At 39.7% G+C, this 24,576-nt stretch overlaps 1 protein-coding gene across 7 annotated transcripts in view; it reads left to right on the plus strand.

The window, feature by feature from the left end:
• SCAPER (S-phase cyclin A associated protein in the ER) overlaps nt 1-24,576 on the plus strand; it is a 357,501-nt gene that overhangs the window by 166,614 nt on the left and 166,311 nt on the right. For all 7 annotated transcript variants that reach the window (XM_050966970.1, XM_050966969.1, XM_050966973.1 and 4 more), the window contains one exon: nt 2,163-2,228. In XM_050966970.1, coding sequence (XP_050822927.1) covers nt 2,163-2,228 — 66 coding nt within the window. The remainder of the gene's footprint in view (nt 1-2,162; nt 2,229-24,576) is intronic.

The following is a 24,576-nucleotide window of genomic DNA, read 5'->3' on the forward strand; positions in this document are numbered from 1 at the left end:
CAGTCAAAAAAGCAAAGGAAATGTTAAGATCCGAAAGGATTGGAACGGAGAATAATATGGAAAATATTACAATCATATCAATGATATGCCCTCATCTGGTACCCTATATGCTGCACTGGTGGTCACATTGCAAAAAGAAAATCATATAATTGATGGGTGATGGTGGCAGTTCAGAGAAGGTGATGAGAATGATTGGGGCATGAAAAAGATGTCATATGAAGAGAAATGGAAAAGATTAGGATTATTTGCTTTACAAAGAAGGGGACATGATAAAAGTATATAGAATGATGAATAATATGGAGAAGGTAGATTGTGAATGTCTGTTCTCCCTGTCTCATAACACAAGAACAAAGGGACATACAATAAAATCGAAAGATAGCAATTTGTAACTGATCAAAAGGAAATACTTTTCACTCAATATGGAATTAGACTGTGAAACTCATTGCTACTGACTGTCATTGAAGCCAAGTATTTTAGCATGAATCAAGGACATTCATAGGGGTATCCAGAGTTATAGTAGTTAATCCTAAAAGAGTTTTGAAGGGAACATAAAACCTCATTCTTCAGGCTTAAAGCAAAGAATGACTATTAGCAATTAGGATGACCAGGAGCGGCGCCAGGGTTTTTGACGCCCTAGGCGGAGGTCCTTCCACGCTCCCAGTCATTGGCGGCAATTCTGCAGCAGGGGGGTCCTTCCGCGGTTCCCGGTCTTCGGGGTACTTTGGTGGCTGGTCCCGGAGTGAGTGAAGGACCCGCCGCAGAATTCCCACCAAAGACCCAGAGCGTGGAAGGACCCCCTGCCGCTGAATTGCCACCGAGGGTGGCAAAATGCCGCCCTCCCAAATCCTAGTGCCCTAGGCAATCACCTAGGTCGCCTAAATGGAAGTGCCGGCCCTGAGGATGACATCTTACTGGGGGGAAGATTATCCTATATTTGCCTACTGTGGGGTTTCAGCACCTTCCTCTAAAGCAATTTACGATGACCACTGTCGGAGAAGGATTACAGATCTGATCACTGGTCTGATCCAGTGTGCAGTTCTTATGTTCAAAATAACTCATTGCCCATTTGGACACCTAAAAAAGTGGCTGGATTTTCCTTTCTGAAAATCTGAATGACTTGTCCTATGTCAGAGATTGAGTCAGCTGCAGAGCTAGGAATAGAACTCAACAGTCCTGAGCAGCAGCCTTACCTAACCCAAACGTCACTATCTTTCCACATTAGTTTCTGCATCTGCCATCATTTTCTTTCTAAATATGAAGTCAATATAGAGTTTTCCTAATGGGTCCAAAGCTGAATTTTCTAGCTGCTCTGTTGGATATTTCTTTCACAATAGGGCTCTGTCTGTAAGAAGTGAGAATTTAAATTTTCTGCGTCACCATAGTGTCTAAATTTGTTTTACCAAATATATTAAATGTTAATAAATTACTGCAATGAATCCTGACTTAGGTTGATGAACTGATGATGTTTATCACCTGTTGGCCCAGTCCAGCTGGAGCCACACTAAGCAGTGGTAAAGAAGTATTGTCTCAAATTTTCCTTTACTTTGGCATGTGGCCAATGTAAACAAGAATACTTTTAAGTGTCTAAACAGGTTTACGCTGTTGAGTCCTGCTTACATTTCCCAAAGTAAAGCAGACATTCATAGAGAGATTTATTTTAGAGTTGTATGTCTCATGAGATATATTGTCATAGTACTGTCATTAGTATTTCACAGAAGATTTAATTGGACCCTCAAATGTAATGGACAATTTGAATGTTAATTACAATGCTTGTGATAAATTTGTCTCTTGATCCATTAGACATGTCAAAATTAGTAATGTTTTCATCTGCAATGACATTTTTGGGATAAAAATATTTCTCTCACCATTGTTTTGTATTGCATTTGTTATGATTTTGAAAGTCAGCTTAAAATATCTTTAATACACAACAGGTGAAGTTAAAGTAGTGACAATAATCATATCAAGTCACTGGCTGTTCTTTAGGAACAAATATGGCTGATGAAAAGACAAAAAAGGCTTACAATAAAATTGATTTTCAGAAATGCCCAGTGGCTTGTAGAGTGTCATGAAGTTGAATAAGTCACATATTAGAATTATCTAATTGCTTTTCAAACACTGAATAATTAAAGAATAATCAATGTTGATTAATATTTTTCCCTCAGGGCTAAAGAATATGAAAGTTTAATGGAAGCAAAAAATGCCACCTCTGAATCACCATACAAAGCAAAGTAAGTATTTAACTGTGTACTTCAGTTGTTTGTGTTTTTTGTAGACGTGCATCTGCAACTTTTCCATAGGAGTCAGTGTGGTAAACTTTCCATTCAGTATTTGGTACACTATCCTCCTGAACTACAGATCAGTTCCTAACACAGAAAATCTGTGCCATAACCACTTCAGTGATAAGATTCAAAATATGCATCTCCACACAATAGGCAAAGAGATTGGCAGGGGGCCAACAATTTAGGTTCCAGTGACCCAAATGAGGCTACAGTACAATATACTGTCCATAAGAGAGAAAAGAGTTTTTGCAGGGGTTTTCATTTATTTCACAAGGAATTTTGCCATTGACAGCATATCTTGGGCCAGATATTCATTGGCTTCAATGATGCGTCACCAGTGTACACCAACTCAGTGGTGATCTGGCCACTTGTCTCTGTAGACATATATATTATTAACCCATTGATGGGCAAATCTAGAATGCTGGGGACCAGGAAATTTGTTGCAATGAAGTTAAAAATAGTATGCATGCTCAGTGAATTAACACGAGTTTAAGAGTCAGAAATGTTTTGGAGACCACTAGCTGGAAGAATGATTGTGCAGACGTACTCAGAATAGGATTGTAATGTGGAGGAGGTAAGTATAGAAAACAATTTAGAAATGATATTGTTTGTACAACTACTGAAGCTTAATTTTGCAGTCCTATCCATAATCTACTCTGTCCACCGGAATTTCTGTTTAAGGCTCCCCCAGGCAAGAAACAGTATGGCTGCTCACATAGATAGAGAAGATGATTCTGGCAACCTGCATATCATAGCTCCATTCCTGTTGTAGATCTCTTCTTTGCTATCTGAGCATCATTGCAGTCCCCTCCAAGGATAAGGAGGGGAAAGAGAATGTTCCTGCTCTGCTGGGCTAGGTTTGCCCAGTAGTTGCAGTAGTTTGTTGATGAAATCACTAGTTTGCCCTGGTAGTTGCTCCTTCAGCCAACTTCTAGAGAAGACTGGTTTTCCCAGACTGAGGCGTTCCATATAAACCGTCAATCTCAAATGTACATTACTGGGCCTGGAGAACTTTTCAGAGGTGGTGTAAAAAGTGACACATGAAATTAGGGTGTGTTCCAGCCCTCAAATCTGGAGTACTTTGCATTTGTCCTGATTGAATTTCATCCTATTTACTTCAGACCATTTCTCCAATTTGTCCAGATCATTTTAATCCTCTCCTCCGAAACAGTCCCTCCCAGCTTGGCATCATCTGCAAACTTTATAAGTGTACTCTATGCCATTATCTAAATCACTGATGAAGATACTGAACTGAGCAGGACCCTACTTGATATGCCCTTCCAGTTTGGCTGTGAACCACTGATAACTACTCTCTGGGAATGATTTTCCAACCAGCTTTGCACTCACCTTATAGTAACTCCATTTAGGTTGTTTTTCCATAGCTTGCTATGGTAAGTAATATATAAATACATATAATCTAAGTAAGTCAAATAGTAACTAGAAAAGACAGCCAACTCAGACTTCTGGATACTTTTTGTGAACAAAATTATTAGTCAGCTGCTAGTAATGCTAGTTCTACTTAACCACATTGTCTTTTCCCCCTTGCTTGTGCTCTGAGCTTCTGATATTAATTGGCTTGTACTGCTAATAATAATCAACGAATTGTTCCCATTTTCCATGTGATTTTATCAGTGATGACCATCACTAAGCATCTCCATCAAATGGCACATCATAAATGCTCTGGGATAGAGGGTACTGTTGTTGACTTCCATTTCTTAATAATTAGAGTAATTATTATGACAGATTAGTACTCTTGGATTTCTTATTCCTGTGTGTGGCTGCCAGGAAACTCATAGTTAAAGCCTGCTTATCAGCTGATAGCAGGATGGACATGTGCCTGGCTCTCCTTGAAACACTGATAAACCATAGTGCTTTCAGTCATCTGGTTCAACTGTACCACAGCAGAAATGCAACAATCCCCTGATTTTTCACCTGAAATTTTCCTTTTATTTTTGACTTGAACTAACTATAATGGGTTTTTTTGTTTGTTTGGTTTTTTACTTCATTGGACTCACCAGCCTCAATCCCTCATTAGCTCCTGTGGCTTCTCTTCTTTTAATTTGATTTTTCTCGTTTCACCTGTTTTCTTGTTTATCTTTTTTATTTGTATATCTCTTGTGTCTGAAGAACTTATAAACTCTGCAGGAATCCTATTCCTGGTGGCTCATTCTACTCCTGGTGGAGTACAGCATCTTTGTTGGGAAGCCTGTGGAGTTTTATAAATTCGTCTAGAATGTTGACAAAGTTTTCAAAGGCTCTGGTATTCATAGCAAGTATTTCCAAAAAATACACCTCATGCACTTGACTAGTGCTCAGTGAGGAGAAACAAATAAAACATTTTAGTGTTTACTTGCTGCTCTGATAACTGGGAGATCACTGAACGATGTTCGGTCGCCAAGTTGATGACATTCGTTGTGAATTCTCACTTAACAGAGTGGGCCCCGTAAAGGTGCCATCTTCCACTCTATGCGATTACACTCTAACATATCTTGGAGTGAAACTCGACTGCACCCTCTCCTTCCATAGTCATCTTGAGAAGATAGCTGCAAAGATAAAAACGAGAGCCAACATAATCCAGAAACTAGCATGTACAACCTGGGTTGCATCAGCATCAGTGTTGCCAACATCTGCAATAACACTTGTATATTCAGTAGCTGAATATTGTGCATTGGTATGGAGCAGATGCAGCCACACACGATTCATGGCTACCCAGCTAAATACAGTGATGGGGTGCATCATGGGAACCCTTAAGTCGACTCCAACACCATGGCTACCTGTCCTGTCTAACATCACTCCCCTGCCAATATCCCGAACTGCTGCAACATTCCACAAAGCTCAGCAAATCCAGGAAAACAGATGTCTTCCTATTCACCAAGACCTTGACAACGCCACACTCCCTCCCCCCTGCAACGTCTTAAGTCCTGCAAGGTTTTCTGGGAACATTCGTTAAGCCTCATGCAATCACGCTATGATCAGAAGGAGGCTTGGAAAGCAAATTGGGCTACACAAGACTTAAAAAATAAGCACCTTTTGCCAGATCCCACTTAGAAGGTTCCTGGGTTTGACCTTCCACAGTCATCTATCTTGGTCAACACTGAACTGAATTCTAACCAGCCATGGTAGATGCGGATATCTAATGCACAAATGGAAAATCAAGGACTCCCCGGTGTGCAAGTTCCCCAAGACAGACCATCAAATATATCACCACCTACTGCTCAATTTACAAATATGAAGGCGGCATTGCTGCAATAAATTCTGCTACTCCCGATGTAGGCTTTTGGCTCAGTCAGCTTCAGATGAAATTATAGTTGCTGCTCTACACCAGCCATATGAAAGAAGAAGTTTTTACTAAATTAACAATTTTTAGCATATAATACCAGAAAAATTAGAAGATGTGGCTAGGTATTCTAGGTTTTCTGAATATTGATGAGTGGCTTATTGTATACACAGGTATTATGTAGACACAGAGCATATTGTTGATAGCAGTAAATAAATAGAAGTGGTAGATTATTATATAATAAAATTATATTAAATCAGTTATGTATTACAGCACTGACACTAGTGACAATAACCTTTAACTGCTCAGAAATTTAATGAGATTTAGTCTCTCAGTTGGAAATTTAGGGGTCAGAAGACTAGTGTTCAGTCCAGTACATTTAACTATGTCATTATGTTCCAAACTAAAACAGCTGTTGCCAGAGTCCTATAATAAAAATCTCTAGGGCTGAATCCTATTGTCTTGCCCTGTCCTGGTGCCAGACCAATCTCCAGTGCAAGTTAGAGCACCCTGGTAATATTCTACTATGGTTCCCCAGGCTATGCTCAAATTGCAACATTATGCATCTGCAGTACATAAAGTAGGATTGAATTCTAAAAAATCTGTTGGATTACTTTAGATTATCATCTAAATAGATATCCGAAAAATATAGGATTAGATGGTATCCTGAGATTCCTGACCGTGAATGGATTGACAAGAGTGGGTGGGTGGGTGGGTGAAAAGAGCTTATGCCCCCTCATGGAGGTTGAGCATAATCATGGTTCTTGTACTCATTGAGTGTAAGGATCAGGTGAGTCTGGAACTGCAAGCTACCTCAAAGTGGGAAGGGAAGGCTTGAGAAGAAGGAGCAGCAGAGCCAACTTGTCACAAAGTGGGTGAGCATACACTGCACCCTTTTAAGCAGGGAACAGTGAACGTGTTCCCTTATGTGCCAGGAAACTCTGTTCCTCTTGAACTTCCTGCTAGTTTGTGTGATTTTTGCATCACCCTAGTGCTGGGCAGAATGCAGTCCCCATTCTAAACTTGTACACAGACCTACAGAAAAATAGCAGTGTGAGACTCCTATTACTGAAAGATCTTCTGGAATCAAGGTAGTACTCAAATCCAATTTAGTCAGAAAGTCACCTTTCAGCACAGTAGTCTGAAAGCAGTTAGATATTTTATTTTTGAAATGTTATCTGTCCAGCATCGGGACTTGAGTATTTGCCAATTGCTCTGAGGTCAAGGCAATAGCAATAGGAAATCCAGTCTGAACATACTTTGTGAAAGAGGGAATAGAAGACTGCCTATGAGTCAACCAACAGCTCAGTTCAGAGTTTACATCATATATTATGCCAGGAAATTAAGCAAATCAACAGAACTGAAGGCAAATAATCTAGGAAAGGTAACTTTATATTCCTCAGTAAAAGAGTGAATGAGAAGACAAGAAACTTCATGAGGCAAGCACTAAAGCCTGGACCTGTGTGGTTTTCTAGTGTAAAAAGACATTTTTAACAAAGGGAAAAAGTTAAAAGGAAAGATTATACTGCTATTAAACTAAGCATAGGGCCCTGTGTTACCTAGTACAATAGCTGAAAAAACAAACTAGAAGAAAGGAACAGAGCAACAGTAGGTCTAGGGTGGAACATTATCATACTACAGAGAAATTTTTAAAAAGTTAGACTTTTATCCTTTCAGCCAGAACACAGAGTGTTTTACTGGGAGCTAATATTAATTGTGCCTGGCTGACAAAAAGTGAATTCTTGCCAGTAATAAGAGTCTAGAATCTGTCCAATGCAGGCTCTGAGAAAATCTGCTGAGGTAATGAGACATGGCATATCATGGAGTGAAAAGGTAAAAAATTGGGAATGCTAGTATTGAAAAGGAATGAATGACAGATTCTTAGCCACCTTTAATGTCTGTAATAATATGTGATCTGAAAAAAATTCTCTCTTACAAAATAAACATCAATATTTTCTGTTTATTCTAAAAGAAGGTCTTAAATAATCTAACTAGGCTGGAATTATATTAATAAACAACCCTAATCCTAAACTACTGTAGTGTTGCAACGATCACTAGTTTCCTGTTGCAGTTCACAGATTGTTTTAGTAGCTGCTGTTAGTTTACATTTCGCAGTTTTACACAATTTTTTGCATTGGCCAAGCACTGGATCAAATGTTTTGTAAACAGCACATTAAGTAGTTGGATGACATTAATATTAGTCAGCAGCCTGGGCCCACGCTGCTTTGGCAGGTATGAAATGTGCACTTGTGTGGGCTCCAGAGTACTGACTCTAAAGTGGTGTGGGGGGGTTTGTTTATTTTTTTGGGTTTTTTTGTTTTGTTTTTTGTGGGATTGTCAGAAGACTCAAACCAGTTCTTTGCTGCAAGTAGAAGTTTACGAGATGGCCAATAGAGATTTCTAGCATATCTGATGAGCAGCTTTTGTCCCCTAAAGCTGAGGGAAACGGTCCCAGTATACTACCTATTCTTTAGGTGCTCCGCCCTGTCAACTAATTTATGCAGCCAATGACACTTTTCCAAGCAAATGAATGCTATCATTGCAGCAGGGAGAATATTCCCAGTTGACTTCTTCACTTGTTGGCTTCACACAGCTGTTTGTTGATGGTTGCTCTTTTTGGTTATTTGTTGAAGGTGAACAGATTCCTGTGACTCCTATAGTGTTAATTTTTAGGCTGCAGATCAGTTTAGATGTAATAATTTAGCATTTCATCCAATAAACTTGCCTATTAAAGTTATATTTACATGGATACCTATTATATTAGGGAGATAGGGTGGATGAGGTAATATCTTTTATTGGACCAGCCTTTGTTAGTGAGAGAGAGAAGCTTCCAGGGTCTGTGTAGCTCAAAAGCTTGTCTCTCTCACCAACAGAAGTTTGGTCCAGTAAAAGATATTTCTCGCCTTGTCTCTAATATTCTAGGACCGACATGGCTACAGCATTGCATGCATCCCATTCCTTTTGTAATATCTGTTAGAAGGCTGCACTAGCAGACAGTTTTAAGGAAGGAGGAAAGTAGATTATCACAAAATAAGTTATACTTTGCACTTACTTAGCACTTTTTTCCCAAGGACCATAGAGTTTTCAGTATTAAATTAAGCATCAAAACACCATGTGAGGTATCGAAGTGTTATGAACCCCATTACGTAAATAGAGAAAGTGAGGCAGAGGAAAATGTTGCTGCAATTGATGTAGTGAGTCAGTAGCTGGGACAGAAATCCAATCTTCCCAGTCTTGTACTTTAACCATTAGCTAACACTCCCTTTCTGCAGGTTTGTAAAATTGTCTCTAAACTCCTCTAAAAAAACAAAACAAAAAACTATCACAAAAAAGCACATGCTGAACACTACAGAAATTTAAGCTGTCATTGTCCTGAAAAGAGGATTCAATAGAGAGGGCAGACAGAATTAAAAAGAAAAACCTCTAATAAGAGTCTGCTACAGAAGAAGTGGGATACGTTGTCTGAGATATGTTCTTGCATAGCCAAAAATTGAACATTCTATATATCAATGGTTTTCAAAGTTTGGGTCGCGACCCAGTACTGGGTTGCAGAATGCAAGGCACTGGGTTGCCTTGCTCATCACAAGCGGCTAGCCAGTAAAAACTAGTAGTAAAACTAGTAGTCCCTACCCGGAAGCAGCCAGCAGCAGGTCCGGCTTGTAGGCCCATGGGGCTCCGTGTGCTGGTTAAGCACTTGCTCCACACAATTTTCTTCAACTGAGTCGCCAGAAAAAATGTTTGAAAACCACTGCTCTATATTACAGTATAGTCTTGTTTGCCACCCAGTGCACCATCTGACTCACAGGAGAGAAAGATATTTAGGCCATTCTTGGTCTAATACGTAAGTTACTATTTAGGCCAATTGTAAGACATTAGACCAAAATATTGGCAACATTCAGAGACAAGCCTCCATTTTAAAGGAATTAGTGGAAAGAAGCAGATAATCCCACATGCTGGAAATATTTATGTAGAATTTGTTATTTCCCAAACAGCTGTGCAAACTATAAAGGAGCCAAAAAAGAGTAAATAAATCTCCAGTTAATACAGCAACTACACAATCCTTTAAGAGGATACAATATACACCCCCTTCTGACTGTGCCAAGGCAGGTACTGCTAAAGTCTTTCCTATCCCTTTTCATAGTTCCTTCTGGGGCAATAGGAGGGAGCAAGGTGTATGCTTCCCATTTGGATTCTGGCTAGTTCGTGGAAAAGAATGTGGTTCATTGCAACCTCCCACTCCCTTGTAAACCTGTACATCAGTTGGACAGACTCTCTAGACCTGTGTCTGTCCGTATTAATTCTCCTTTAGGTGTGTGCGGTATACATCCAAGATTTTATTGAGTTAATCTGTAGAAATGGTGAAAATAAATTGACAAATCAATATTCTTAAGGCCTTTCTCTAGAAATGAAGCTTAGCCTGAGAATGTTAATATAGATCTTTTTTCCTTTTCATTTCCAGTATGTGAAATATACTAAAAATTAGGGCTGTCAATTAATCGCAGTTAACTCACACAATTAACTCAAAAAAATAAATCATGATTAATCAGAGTTTTAATTGCACTGTTAAACAATAGAATACCAATTAAATTTATTAAATATTTTGGATGTTTTTCTACATTTTCATGTATATTGTATTCTGTGTTGTAATTAAAATAAGTGTATATTATTTTTTATTACAAATATTTGTACTCTAAAAATGATAAAAGAAATATTATTTTTCAATTCACCTCATACAGGGTACTGTAGAGCAATCTCTTTATTGTGAAAGTGCAATTTACACATGTAGATTTTATTTTTGTTACATAACTGCACTCAAAAACAAAACAATGTAAAACTTCAGAGCCTACAAGTCCACACAGTCCTACTTCTTGTTCAGCCAATCACTAAGACAAACAAGTTTGTTTATATTTATAGGAGATAATGCTGCCCTCTTCTTAGTTACAGTGTCACTTGAAAGTGAGAACAGGCATTTGCATGGCACTTTTGTAGCTGGCATTGCAAGGTATTTACATGCCAGATATGCTACACATTCGTATGCCCCTTCATGCTTTGGCCACCATTCCAGAAGAAATGCTTCCATGCAGACAGTGCTCATTAAAAAAGTAATGTGTTAATTAGATTTGTGAGAACTCCTTGGGGGAGAATTGTATGTCCCCTGCTCTGTTTTACCAGCATTCTGCCATATATTTCATGTTATGGCAGTCTCAGATGATAACCCAGCACTTTCACTGCAGATTTCACAAAATGCAAAGAAGGTACCAGTGTGAGATTTCTAAAGATAGCTACAGCACTCGACCCAACGTTTAAGAATTTGAAGTGCCTTCCAAAATCTGAGAGGGATGAGGTGTGGAGCATGCTTTCAGAAGTCTTAAAAGAGCAACACTTCGATGTGGAAACTACAGAACCCAAACCACCATAAAAGAAAGTTAACCTTCTGCTGGTGGCATCTGACTCAGATAATGAAAATGAACATGCATTGGTTCACACTGCTTCTGATTTTTATTGAGCAGAACCCATCATCAGCATTCATGCATGTCCCCTGGAATGGTGTTTGAAATGTGAAGGAACATATGAATCTTTAGCACATCTGGCATGTAAATATCTTTCAGTGCCGACTATAACAGTGCCATGAGAACACCTGTTCTCACTTTCAGGTGACATTGTGAACAAGAAGCGGGCATCATGATCTCCTCCAAATGTAAACAAGCTTGTTTGTCTGAGCTATTGGCTGAACAAAAAGTAAGACTGATTGGACTTGCAGGCTCTAAAATTTTACATTGTTTTATTTTTGAATGCAGTTTTTTTGTACAGTAATCGACATTTTTAAGTTCAACTTTCATGATAAAGAGATTGCACTACAGTACTTGTATTAGGTGAATTGAAAAATACTATTTCTTTTTATAGTACAAATATTTGTAATAAAAAATAAATATAAAGTGAGCACTGTACACTTTGTATTCTGTGTTGTAATTGAAATCAGTATTTTTGAAAATGTAGAAAACATCCAAAAATATTTAAATATAGGTCTCTCGCATCTTACGTTGGGGTTACGTTCCGCACTCAGCGCGTAAAGGGAAAAACGCGTATAGTCAAAATTATATTGAGTGTAATGGCAGGCAGAATTTCCCGCACTACAGAAACAGTATTTAAATTGTTGTTTTTCTCTTTTTTTTTTGTTTTTGTTGTTTTTGCCGACCGTGTAAATCTGAAATCACGCATGTTAAATGCGCATAAGATGCGACAGACCTGTAAATGATATTCTGTTGCTTAACTGTGCGATTATTCGTGATTCATTTTTTTAATTGCACGATTAATTGCAATTCATTTTTTTGATTGCTTGACAGCCCTACTCAAAATACTTAGCCTATAGCACAAAGAAACTCTTGTTATAAAATATTTTGGATTTTTTTATTTATTACTTATTTGATTACTATTGTATAGTATAAAACCTTTTACATGAGCAGCCCTCATTTTGACATTTGAATTGTAAAAATGTCAATGTATTTTTATTTGCTAAAATTATTATTTAGTTAGTATTTATATTGTGGTAGCACCTCCCAGTGAGCCACCTCCATACGTGCTTTATGGATATTTCTTCTAAAATCTGGATTATTCATGTTTGTGGGTAATACTAAAATCTTATTTGGTGAGATGTAAATCATTGTAGATTAAAAAGACATACTGCATTTGTGGCATCCCTTTTTGAGTAGCCCGGCGAATTTTGCCCAGTTGTTTGCAGTTTCTGGTATGAAAAGGTGGAGGAACACAGAACTCAGGACAGAAATAATGTAAACATTATCATGAAATAGATGGATAGATGAATTTGGAAAGGCTGCTATGTCCATATAATCACTGGAGCAAACATTACAATTTCTCCTAATCTGTTGATACTAATGATAAATTCCGTACGAAGCACAATCCACTGTATCAAACAGATTCCTTGGTTCTTCAGAACAATCCAAAATAAAGAGATCACTAACTTTCCTTTCACCAAAAAATCAGTTTAAAGACTATCTGGAGTTGAGATAACTCATCCAGGATTTAGCAGTTGCAGAGAACATTTCTGCTTCTTCTATCCTCCCAACAAGAACACATACTGTAACATTTTCCTGTCAGTGGATTAGCAGACAATAGAACATAAGTAAGGCTATGATTTGGTGACAGAAGTCACAGAATCTGAGATTTCAAGCGACCTCCGTGACTTCAGCCTGTGGTGGTTGGGAGCTGCAGGGTCCCCCACTGCCTCTGGCAGTCCCTGGAGCTCCAGGTCACTGTGAGTAGCGGGGTACCATGCAGCTCCCAGGAAGCGGGATACCCCTGTGCTGGCCACCGCCAGTGGGGGAACCCCAAGCTCGCTGGCAGCAGGGAGCCCTGCAGCTCCTTGCCATGGCAGGGGAACCCCCAAGTTCCAGGCAGCTAAGGACAGTGGGAGAAGCCCACAACTCCTGGCCCCCACAGACAGTGAAGGATCCCCGGAGCTGCAGACAGCAGGGGTACCCCCGCAGCCCTCAGCTGCTGCAGGCTGCTCCTAACCCCTGTGCAGCTGCGCTGCTTCAGGCAGTGTGAGGACCCGCAGATCCCCATTTTGTCAGGGATAGTTTTAGTAAAAGTCATGGACAGGTCATGGTTCCCATGAATTTTTCTCTTTTGCCCGTGATCTGTCTGTGGCTTTTACTAAAAATATCTGTGACAAAATCTTAGCCTTAACCATAAGCAATTCAGGAGTAAATCATTAGCATGTGGGGCTGGAAATTTCACTCTTATGGCTTGTCTATACTGCCCCACAATTTGGACTAGAGGGTGTGTGAATAGCAGTACGCACCAAAGTGCTGAGCTGTAACTCCCCCATATGGATGCTGCAGGCACAAATTAAAAGCTTGCAAGTTTACGTTAACATCGTCCTCTTCAAACAGGACCAAACTAGTGTGAACTAAAGTTTATCTTTTAGTAAAAGATTCTGGAGTTATTTACAGTCGAAGTTAAAATCTGACAGTTTCTTTCTTGAGGGGGAATACATTACCAGCAGTGTTTCTTCCGTTGAGGTTGGAAATTGGACATATCTTTTAGGTCATATTACTGAAACATCACTCTAATTCTGGCATTCTTCCTTTAAGCTTAGTTCAGATGAATCACAGTTTTGATTTACCTCAGGGTTAAATACAGAGCTCTTGTGTTCAGTGAATGTTCCTTATGCCTTTTTAAATACTATTGGCATTGGGTGGAATATATGCTAAATTCACAAAGACACTGACATACAAATATGTGTATTCTATAGGTATGTTTAGGTACTTTGTAGTTCACTGTTTGAAATATTAGAATTACTCTCTGCAGTGGTGAAACAGTCCTCCAACCAATGAAGTGGCCACTTTTCTGTCACAAAGTCTAATGTTTTGCCCATAATTTTATGCTTGCTTTGCCTCTACCTTAATCTGATAGGACACCAGCCCAAATTAAAATACAAAGTGGTGGGGCAGAGAAACCATTTTTAATAGTCTTTTTGCTTTTATGTTAATTTTTGTGTAGATGTAGTCCACTATTGAAAGTGTTAGTGATATGGTATATTAAGAAAAGTGCATCAAAACTGTGCAAAGAAAACATTCATACTGTATACTATAGTTCTGAGTAGTCAATGCAAAAGCATATTTTATATTAGGACATTAATATTATTTTAATAATTAGTAAAATATATTTCAACATAAACCCTCATAATTATTAGATTGTGCAACCTCCAATGTGTCTCCATCCAGTCATGTAATTTGAAAGAAATATTTACTTAAGGGATTTAAGCACTTCCTTACTTAAACATGTACTTAAGTGCTTTGCTGAATAAGAATGGGCTTTTAATGTATGTTGAAATGCTGTCCTGAATTGGGGCCTATGGCTGAAATATAATTGAGGAGATCCAATGTACAGTTTTTGTTGGATAGAGGAAGAGAAGCAAGAGTTCCTCTTTGAGTGGTTGGACATGTGTATTCCACTCAAGTGTATGGGTGCCCATTACACCAGAGCCAGTGTGTTTTCTGCAGCAGTACCCATTGGGTCCATGCATGCATCCTGCACCTTCTCCTGGCTCCTCCTGAGGCTGAACAAGAGTGGCACTGCCCTGATCCTATCAGTTCCTTGTCACCAGCCATAGCCTGAGTTGAAGCTTCCTGGGCAGTTTACCTCATGATTTTTTTCTCTTTCTAGTCAGCAAGATTAGTTCTCTGCCTTCGCTGTAAATAGAAGTTAGTACCCCATAATTAGACTTCTTTTGTTAATTCATTTTGTTTTAGGGTTTTATTTTGTTTGTTAATAGTTAGTCTTCAGTGCTAGACACTACTGATGTGCAGCACTCCTCGGGCTTTTAGCAATGCCTGTCATGTGGGGTGTCTACTCAAATAGTGACCCTCACGTGCTCTGCCTTCTCTGTCTTAGGAAGGGGCACATTAGGGAGAGGTGTGGTATCTGCCATTCTTTCAGAAAAAGAATGCAGATTTCCAGAGATCTGTGCCTCAAGCAACACTTTATGAAGCAGGCCATGAGACACACCTCAGCCCCAGGACCCTCAACTAAACACCTATTGCCTTCCTGCAGACCACTAATGAGGCTGCAGTGGTCTCTGACAGACCCCTAGACTCAGGCTATGTCTACACTAGCACTTTGGTCAGTATTCTTACCTCACTCATGAGTGTGAAAAAACACCTCCCTGAGTGACATAAGTTGCATCAACAGACATGCTGGTGTGGACGGTGCTATGTCGGTAGGAGACACAATCCTGCTGACATAGCTACTGTTGCTTGTTGGGGGTCATTTAATTATGTCAACAGGAGAGCTCTCTCCCGTCAGCTTGGAGCAGCTATATGGGAGATCTTACAGCAGCGCAGCTGCATCACTACAGCGGTACCACTGTAAGCTCTCTAGTGTAGACATGGCCTCAGTCTCTTCTCTGAGGAAAAGGTGTTGGTCATCTTATCCAGAGCTTCCCCAAAAGAGGACTCATAAAACAAACCAGAGCTGCTCACAGTCGTAGACTTTTTTGAGGAGGAAGCACAAATCACAGAGAAGGAGATCCACCAATTCCAGTACGAATCAGCCAGCTCATCCTCAGTCTGCTGTTTGGAAGCAAGACATTTGACTTCTCCTTCAAAGAGAGCAATACAGTCGTTGGCGATTTTTCTGTAATCTCCCCTCCATGCATGGGGACAGATATGCCACTTCCTCAATGCTTGAGCAATCATAACACAGACAAATGGATCCTAAGGACTATGAGATTGGGATATTTTATCCAATTCTTCTCACCCCCCCATTTCCCACTCATCTCCACTATCCCTTTCTGGGGAACTGTCTCAGGGAGTCAGTGCTCCTTCAGAAAGTTCAGACTGTGCGCACTCTAGGAGCCATATAAGAATTTCACTTTGGCATTGGGGAAAGGGGTTTTATCCATGACTCTTTCTGATCCCCAAGTCCAAGAGAGGTTCTGTGTCCCATACTGAACCTTCAAAATCTCAACAAGTTCATCAGATATATAAAATTTTATATGGTTTCCCTAGCATCAATCCATCCTTCCCTACATCACAGTGCTTGTTTGCTACCCTTTCTCTCCAGAATGCCTATTTCCATGTGGCAGTGCTGCCAAGTCACAGGAAGTTTTGAGATCTGTAGCAACGGGCCAACATTATCAATACACAGTACTTCGGTTTGGCCTGTTGTCAGCGCCGCATGTATTACCTACTAGTGCAAAGTGGAAGTGGCTGCCTTCTTGAGAAGAAAGGGAATTCACGTCTTCACTTATCTGGATGATTGATTGGTGTGAGGCAGATTGAAACATCAGGTACTTCACCATGTTTAGTTCATCATCTGTCTCTTCGACTGTCTGGGACTCATTCTGAACAAGAGAAAATCCATGTTGGTCCCAATACAGAAAATAGAGTCCATCAAGGTCCTACTCAGTTCTGGGAATTCGATGGCTTATCTCCCTCAGGACAAATTTCAGACCATTCAAAAGTTGTGCATATTCTCAAGTCACACCTTACCACTGCTGTCGGTTGTGCCGAAGGCTACTAGATATATGGCCTCATATACTTACGTGACCCAACATGCCAAGCTGAACCTCCGCATCCATCAAGATTCACTAAACAGACACCTTTAAACAAGTTGTTCAAGATTTCTCCTGTGATCCTATGTTCCCTGGATCAAAACAACATATCTCTCAGCCCCTTTCGTCCAGGACAGTCATTACTAGCAGATTTTTGTATCAATGTCCTTAAACTCTGGACAATTCACAAGGCTTGTTGTGCCTTTCTCCCTCACTTCAAGGGTTTGTCGATCCAGAAACTGGCCAACAATACAACCATGGTGTACTGCCTAAGCAGATAGGGAGGGAGGTGATCCAATCAGATTTGCCAAGATTGATGAATCTCTGTGACTTTGGCATCAAGGAAGGCTACTCCCATTACAGCTCACTTACCTGTCTCCCAAAAACAGATGGCCGATTACTCAGGAAGGGGATTCTCCTAGAATGATTGGCCCCTCAAGAACAGTATGCCGAGGACTGTCTTTCAAATCTCGGGTATTCCAGCAGTCAGCCTATTTGCAACAAAAGGCAACAAGAAATGCCATCAGCTCTGTCCTCGAGTAAGTCATAATTCAAACTCAATAACCAACTCGATTCTCATGTAGGCATTTCCCCCATTCCACAAGTTCTCAATTTAAAACAAGATCACACCAAGATAATTGGCGATAAGAGTGTGATTGAGACAGCTCTGGTTCTTGGATCTTCACATTCTCTCGATTCAAACCAATGGTCTCTACCTCCTCTTCCAAATCTCATCTCCCAGCAACAGAGATGAATGTGTCACCCAGATCTTAATAGTCTGCACCTCACCTTTTTTTTGTTTGTTTTTCCAAAAATGGCACTCAAGTCTGCATATTTTGGATGTCAGGCAAGCACTGGCCTTCCATCTATATAGGACCAAGACTTTCAGGCTGTCTTCTTGGCTTTTTTGTTTAATATAATAGCAGAATGAGAGGTCAGGCAGTTTCAGCACAGACAGTTTCCCAATGGATTAATTTCTGTATTGCAACAGGATGCAGGGTAGCAAATGCCTCTCCTTCCCAAAGACTATTGGCCCATTCAACAAGAGCTCAAACAACCTCAAAAATTTTTCTAAGGGACATCGCCATACTATACATTTTTAGAGCTGCTACTTGGTCTTCTCTGCATACATTCACTCATCATTATGCCATGACAACAGCTTCAGGATGTGATGCTAACTTTGAGAAAGCAATATTGAGTCACTGTTTAAATATACTTGGAGCCCGACCTCCTGACAGTATTGCTTTTGAGTCACCTGAGTGGAATACACGTGTAAATGCTCGAAGAAGAAAATCTGGTTACTTACCTGTACTGTAACCTGTGTTCTTCAAAATATGATTGCACACATGTATTCCACGACCCTCCGTCCATTCCCTCTCCATTGAGTTTTGAGCCACCATAGTTCAGTGAAAAGGAATTGATGGAAGATGTGCTGGCACTACCCTCATATAGCCGTAGGAGTGGCCATGAGGAGGCATAGGGCACGTGTGCTGCACCAATAGGTACAGCTGCAGAAAACTCTCTGGCTCCAGCACACTGGGTGGGCATCGCCAGCATGCATCACCTGAGTGGAGTACATATTTGCTCCCACATCTCAAAGAACAACAATTACAATACAGGTAAGTAAGGGTTTCTTCCCTTTTTTGCAATATCATTTTTATGTTGCTCTAATTTAGGCTATTTCCTCACTGTATTATCCACAAAAGAAAAATATTTAATATGAAACAGTTTTTATCCAAATATAATTAATCAAAATCGTACTTTGATATAAATATAAGATGTGTTCTACTTTGACTTGCCAGAGCATTCCATAAAAAAAAAAAAAAGATTTAGTGTGGTAGCAAAACTGTCAATAAAACTGGAAAATAGTTCCCCAGTTCGGAAATAAAGGTCTCGGCTTCATTCCAATATGTCTATATATAAAGACCTCAGTATGTACTTTACAGTGAATGGCTGTTATCGTGTCACAAGATTCAGTTCCACTGGCATTCTGCTACAGTTACATCTGTAATCAAAGTAAGGACCTTGGTATCTCTCACTGCTAATGACACAATCCTTGCTATACTTGGTCCTCATCCCTGGTAGATGCTCCTTCAACCAACTTCTACAGCAGCCTGGCTTCCCAACAACTAGCTTGCTCCTTGGCTTTCCTGAGAAAGAGAAGGAACTCTGCTCTCACTCCTCACTCTCTCAAGCAGGTCCTTCACTCACTTTCCTCCTTTTTTCATCAGTAGCCCACTCTCTTGTATTGAAGGGAGTGAGCCCATTACAAACATTGGCTTCCTCTCTATTCTAGAGGAAGGGAGGAGACACCTACAATCACCAGAGCAGAACATTAAAATTCATTTTATATATATGTATGTATATGTCTGGTTTGAAATAGGTCTGTGTTGAAGTGGAGGGAATGAGTTGGGGAATATCTCTCCATGGGACTTTTTTAAATACTTGACACAATCTGGTACTTTGCAGAGTTAGAAAAAATTGTTGTTAAGAATTAATTATTTTTATGAACTGGAGATTTTAATTATCTCTTGCAAGGATGATAGAGCTGTATCCAAGGCACAACTCCATCAGATTCATGAAATCATCCCATTTCTTCCATTTGATGGTAAAAGAGTTCCCAAAAGCCCCCAAGAGTACCATCCAATACATCACTCAGTTATTCTCATCTCTTAATTATCAGCCTTGTTCGTTCATAACCCATTAGGACAAGACTTTCAACAAAAGTTCTTTTTGAACATTGTTCTGTAGTGTTTATTCGCAATAGACCAGATTTCGCCTCCCTAGACCCACATGCTTTGGAGGGTACTTTTTGAAGGTCAGTGTGAGATAAGGAGAATCAGAGACCCTGCAGAACTCCTAAACTCCACATTGCAGGAAGGTTGGGGTGGAGCTGGAGACTCTTTGATCTAGTGTTTTCAAAAATCAAGGAACTTTCTTTTTATCTGTTAATTTACCTTTTAAGATAAGATTTCTTGTGTGTGTGTAAGTAAAGGAACATTATGGTTATTTAAAAGTATAGAAGAAAAAGAGTTAAGGTAGATAAGTAATTACACTCACAGTTTATACAATCTGTTAATTTAAATGTATATATGTAAAATATCATGTTGCATATTCCAAAAACAATCTGAACTCTTCCATTATATACCCTTCCACAATCTATCTTCCAGAGAGACCGATACAATAATATCCGCAACTTGTGAATTTTTAAAAATTAAGGAAATAAGTCTGTTCCAGTGCACAGATTGGGTGGGCATCCAAAAATACAATAAACATTGTTCAGACTATACATTTAACTTCGAAATCGTTGTTGTTAATAATAGCCACACCTTTTTTGTGCAGTCTTTATAAAAAGGTCAAAGTCAATATAATGCAAAAAGAGAAGAAAAATTCCTACTCTCAAACATGCAATATAACATTAAAACTGACCAGCATTTCCAGTAAATAAAGATCATTCCAGATGAAACAAATTAGTATGAGTCAGTGCCTATCTTATTTGGCTGGAGGGAAAATAACTGAGTAATGAGCAAATCTGCTCCAGCGATAGATAACGTTCTAGTTTCTTAGTACTCCAATTTATTAATGTTTAATTAAAGCATTTATACAGACTCACACTGATATATAACAATATAATGGTGTGAAAATCTTTGTATTGCCAGGTGCACACAAAATGGTCTTTCCAACTCGGGAAGGAAGCAGGGGAACTTGTCAACAGAGGTGACAGTTTGATATTATAATTATGGCTACGATTTTGTCACAGAGGTTGTGGAAGTCATGGAATCCATGACTTCCAGAGACTTTTGTGACTACACCCCGGGCGCCCCCCGCCCCAGGCACTCCAAGCTACCGCAGGCGGATTGGGGACCCTGCAGCTGAGCTCCCCATTTTGTCACAGATATTTTTAGTAAAAGTCCGGGACAAGTCGCAGCCTTCCATGAATTTTTCTTTATTGCTCATGACCTGTCCCGGACTTTTACTAAAAATACCCATGACAAAATCTTAGCTTTAATTATAATTATTCAGTAAGACCTTTTCCCCTTCCCTCTAATCTTTGTCCTTGCATTGAGCAGTGTCTTAGGTAATGTTAAGTACTCTGGACACTGATGTCTGATCCACATGTAGATAAAACACACACACACACACACACACACACTTCCTCATCAAAAGAGGCTTTAAGATTTGCCATATAGAAAAATGAGGCTTTGTCATCTTTATCCACCAAATTCTCTAAGAGCATCAAAGTCCCTTCTTTAGGCCTGCATGGCTGACCTCAGATCTTACTCCGATTTGATTTCTGTTCTTTTTATACTACCTGCAGCAAGCAGAATTCCATCTTGCTCTCTCAAATCAGACAGAGTTGTGATTATGATGCTTCGCTCTTTTTAATGAAGTTTTATGGGGTTTCCTCATGGGACTGCAGTAGTTATTTTCAAATAGATATTTATTTAGATTCAGAAATCTTGTAGATTTTCCAGAAGATAAAGTAGGACTAAATGACTTTCCACTAAAACTGCCTAGACTTTTTATCTTTGTAGATCTTATTTGGTTTTCTAAGTATGGGCTGCAGCCATTCTGCCTTTCACTAATTTTGTAACCTGCTTATGTTGTTCAGTCACAGTATTTAATTAATGAGATTTGCAGTCCCATATCCCTCACTTTTTCTTCTTTTTTCTATCTTTGCTCCTAGTTTAGTAAGTACAGAAGAAATTCTTTCAATTTTGTTTTTCACGGAGGGCATGGCAGTGCAGAGAATATCTTGTTTGGACTTAAGCAACTGTTAGCATTCCTTTCCCAGAAAAATCCTCTGGCTGAATGTCAGCGGGTCCAGCTAACCAGATGCTAACAAGTCCTAGGCTCAAAGAAATCCTGATGATCATTTTTATTTTTACTTTTATTGGGCATTGTAACTCTCCAGATTCAGAGTGCTGTGAAGTCTTTTTATAGATTTATTTACTTAGCTCTTTTTAAGTGAAAAAAATAAAAAATACCACCTTCCACTGATTAAGCAGGAGCTCTCCCTGCCTAGGCCTTGCCCCCATTTAGAATTTTTTTTTAAAATCATTAACTACAAATGATCTTGATATAGATTCTACAGACATGCTGGTTCCCTTTTCAACCTTCTGGTACTAGTTAAGATCATAGACTCATAGACTCATAGACTCTAGGACTGGAAGGGACCTCGAGAGGTCATCGAGTCCAGTCCCCTGCCCTCATGGCAGGACCAAATACTGTCTAGACCATCCCTGATAGACATTTATCTAACCTACTCTTAAATATCTCCAGAGATGGAGATTCCACAACTTCCCTAGGCAATCTATTCCAGTGTTTAACTACCCTGACAGTTAGGAACTTTTTCCTAATGTCCAACCTAAATCTCCCTTGCTGCAGTTTAAGCCCATTGCTTCTTGTTCTATCATTGGAGGCTAAGGTGAACAAGTTTTCTCCCTCCTCCTGATGACACCCTTTTAGATACCTGAAAACTGCTATCATGTCCCCTCTCAGTCTTCTCTTTTCCAAACTAAACAAACCCAATTCCTTCAGCCTTCCTTCATAGGTCATGTTCTCAAGACCTTTAATCATTCTTGTTGCTCTTCTCTGGACCCTCTCCAATTTCTCCACATCTTTCTTGAAATGCGGTGCCCAGAACTGGACACAATACTCCAGTTGGGGCCTAACCAGCGCAGAGTAAAGCAGAAGAATGACTTCTCGTGTCTTGTTTACAACACACCTGTTAATGCATCCCAGAATCACGTTTGCTTTTTTTGCAACAGTATCACACTGTTGACTCATATTAAGCTTGTGGTCCACTATGACCCCTAGATCTCTTTCTGCCATACTCCTTCCTAGACAGTCTCCTCCCATTCTGTATGTGTGAAACTGATTGTTCCTTCCTAAGTGGAGCACTTTGCATTTATCTTTATTGAACTTCATCCTGTTTACCTCAGACCATTTCTCCAACTTGTCCAGATCATTTTGAATTTTGACCCTGTCCTCCAAAGCAGTTGCAATCCCTCCCAGTTTGGTATCATCTGCAAACTTAATAAGCGTACTTTCTATGCCAACATCTAAATCGTTGATGAAGATATTGAACAGAACCGGTCCCAAAACAGAACCCTGTGGAACCCCACTTGTTATACCTTTCCAGCAGGATTGGGAGCCATTAACAACTACTCTCTGAGTACGGTTATCCAGCCAGTTATGCACCCACCTTATAGTAGCCCCATCTAAATTGTACTTTCCTAGCTTATCTATAAGAATATCATGCGAGACTGTATCAAATGCCTTACTGAAGTCTAGATATATCACATCCACCGCTTCTCCCTTATCCACAAGGCTCGTTATCCTATCAAAGAATGTTATCAGATTAGTTTGACATGATTTGTTCTTTACAAATCCATGCTGGCTATTCCCTATCACCTTACCACCTTCCAAGTGTTTGCAGATGATTTCTTTGATTACCTGCTCCATTATCTTCCCTGGCACAGAAGTTAAACTAACTGGTCTGTAGTTTCCTGGGTTGTTTTTATTTCCCTTTTTATAGATGGGCACTATATTTGCCCCCTTCCAGTCTTCTGGAATCTCCCCCGTCTCCCATGATTTCCCAAAGATAATAGCTAGAGGCTCAGATACCTCTTCTATTAACTCCTTCAGTATTCTAGGATGCATTTCATCAGGCCCTGGTGACTTGCAGGCATCTAACTTTTCTAAGTGATTTTTTACTTGCTCTTTGCTTATTTTCTCTTCTAAATCTACCCTCTTCCCGTAAGCATTCACTATACTAGACATTCCTTCAGACTTCTCAGTGAAGACCGAAACAAAGAAGTCATTAAGCATCTCTGCCATTTCCAAGTCTCCCGTTACTGTTACCCCCTCCTCATTGAGCAGTGGGCCTACCCTGTCCTTAGTCTTCCTCTTGCTTCGAATGTATTGATAAAAAGTCTTCTTGTTTCCCTTTATTCCCATAGCTAGTTTGAGTTCATTTTGTGCCTTTGCTTTTCTAATCTTGCCTCTGCATTCCTGTGTTATTTGCCTATATTCATCCTTCGTGATCTGCCCTAGTTTCCATTTTTTATATGACGCCTTTTTATTTTGTAGGTCACGCAAGATCTCAAGGGTAAGCCAAGGTGGTCTTTTGCCACATTTTCTATCTTTCCTAACCATTGGAATAACTTGCTTTTGGGCCCTTAATAGCGTCCCTTTGAAAAACTGCCAACTTTCCTCAGTTGTTTTTCCCCTCAGTCTTAATTCCCATGGGACCTTGCCTATCAGCTCTCTGAGCTTACCAAAATCCGCCTTCCTGAAATCCATTGTCTCTATTCTGCTGTACTCCCTTCTACCCTTACTTAGAATTGCAAATTCTATGATTTCATGATCACTTTCACCCAAGCTTCCTTCTACTTTCAAATTCTCAACAAGTTCCTCCCTATTTGTTAAAATCAAGTCTAGAACAGCTTCCCCCCTAGTAGCTTTTTCAACTTTCTGAAATAAAAAGTTGTCTGCAATGCAGTCCAGGAACTTATTGGATAGTCTGTGCCCCGCGGTGTTATTGTCCCAACATATATCTGGATAGTTGAAGTCCCCCATCACCACCAAATCTTGGGCTTTGGATGATTTTGTTAGTTGTTTGAAAAAAGCCTCATCCACCTCTTCCGCCTGATTAGGTGGCCTGTAGTAGACTCCCAGCACGACATCACCTGTGTTTTTTACCCCTTTTAGCCTAACCCAGAGACTCTCCACCCTTCCGTCTCCTATGTCCATCTCCACCTCAGTCCAAGTGTGTACATTTTTAATATATAAGGCAACACCTCCTCCCTTTTTCCCCTGTCTATCCTTCCTGAGCAAACTATACCCATCCACACCAACATTCCAGTCGTGTGTATAATCCCACCAAGTTTCAGTAATGCCAATAATGTCATAGTTGTATTTGTTTATTAGCACTTCCA

This window comes from Gopherus flavomarginatus, chromosome 9 (genome assembly GCF_025201925.1).
Source record: "Gopherus flavomarginatus isolate rGopFla2 chromosome 9, rGopFla2.mat.asm, whole genome shotgun sequence".
In the NCBI taxonomy this organism is placed as follows: domain Eukaryota; kingdom Metazoa; phylum Chordata; order Testudines; family Testudinidae; genus Gopherus; species Gopherus flavomarginatus.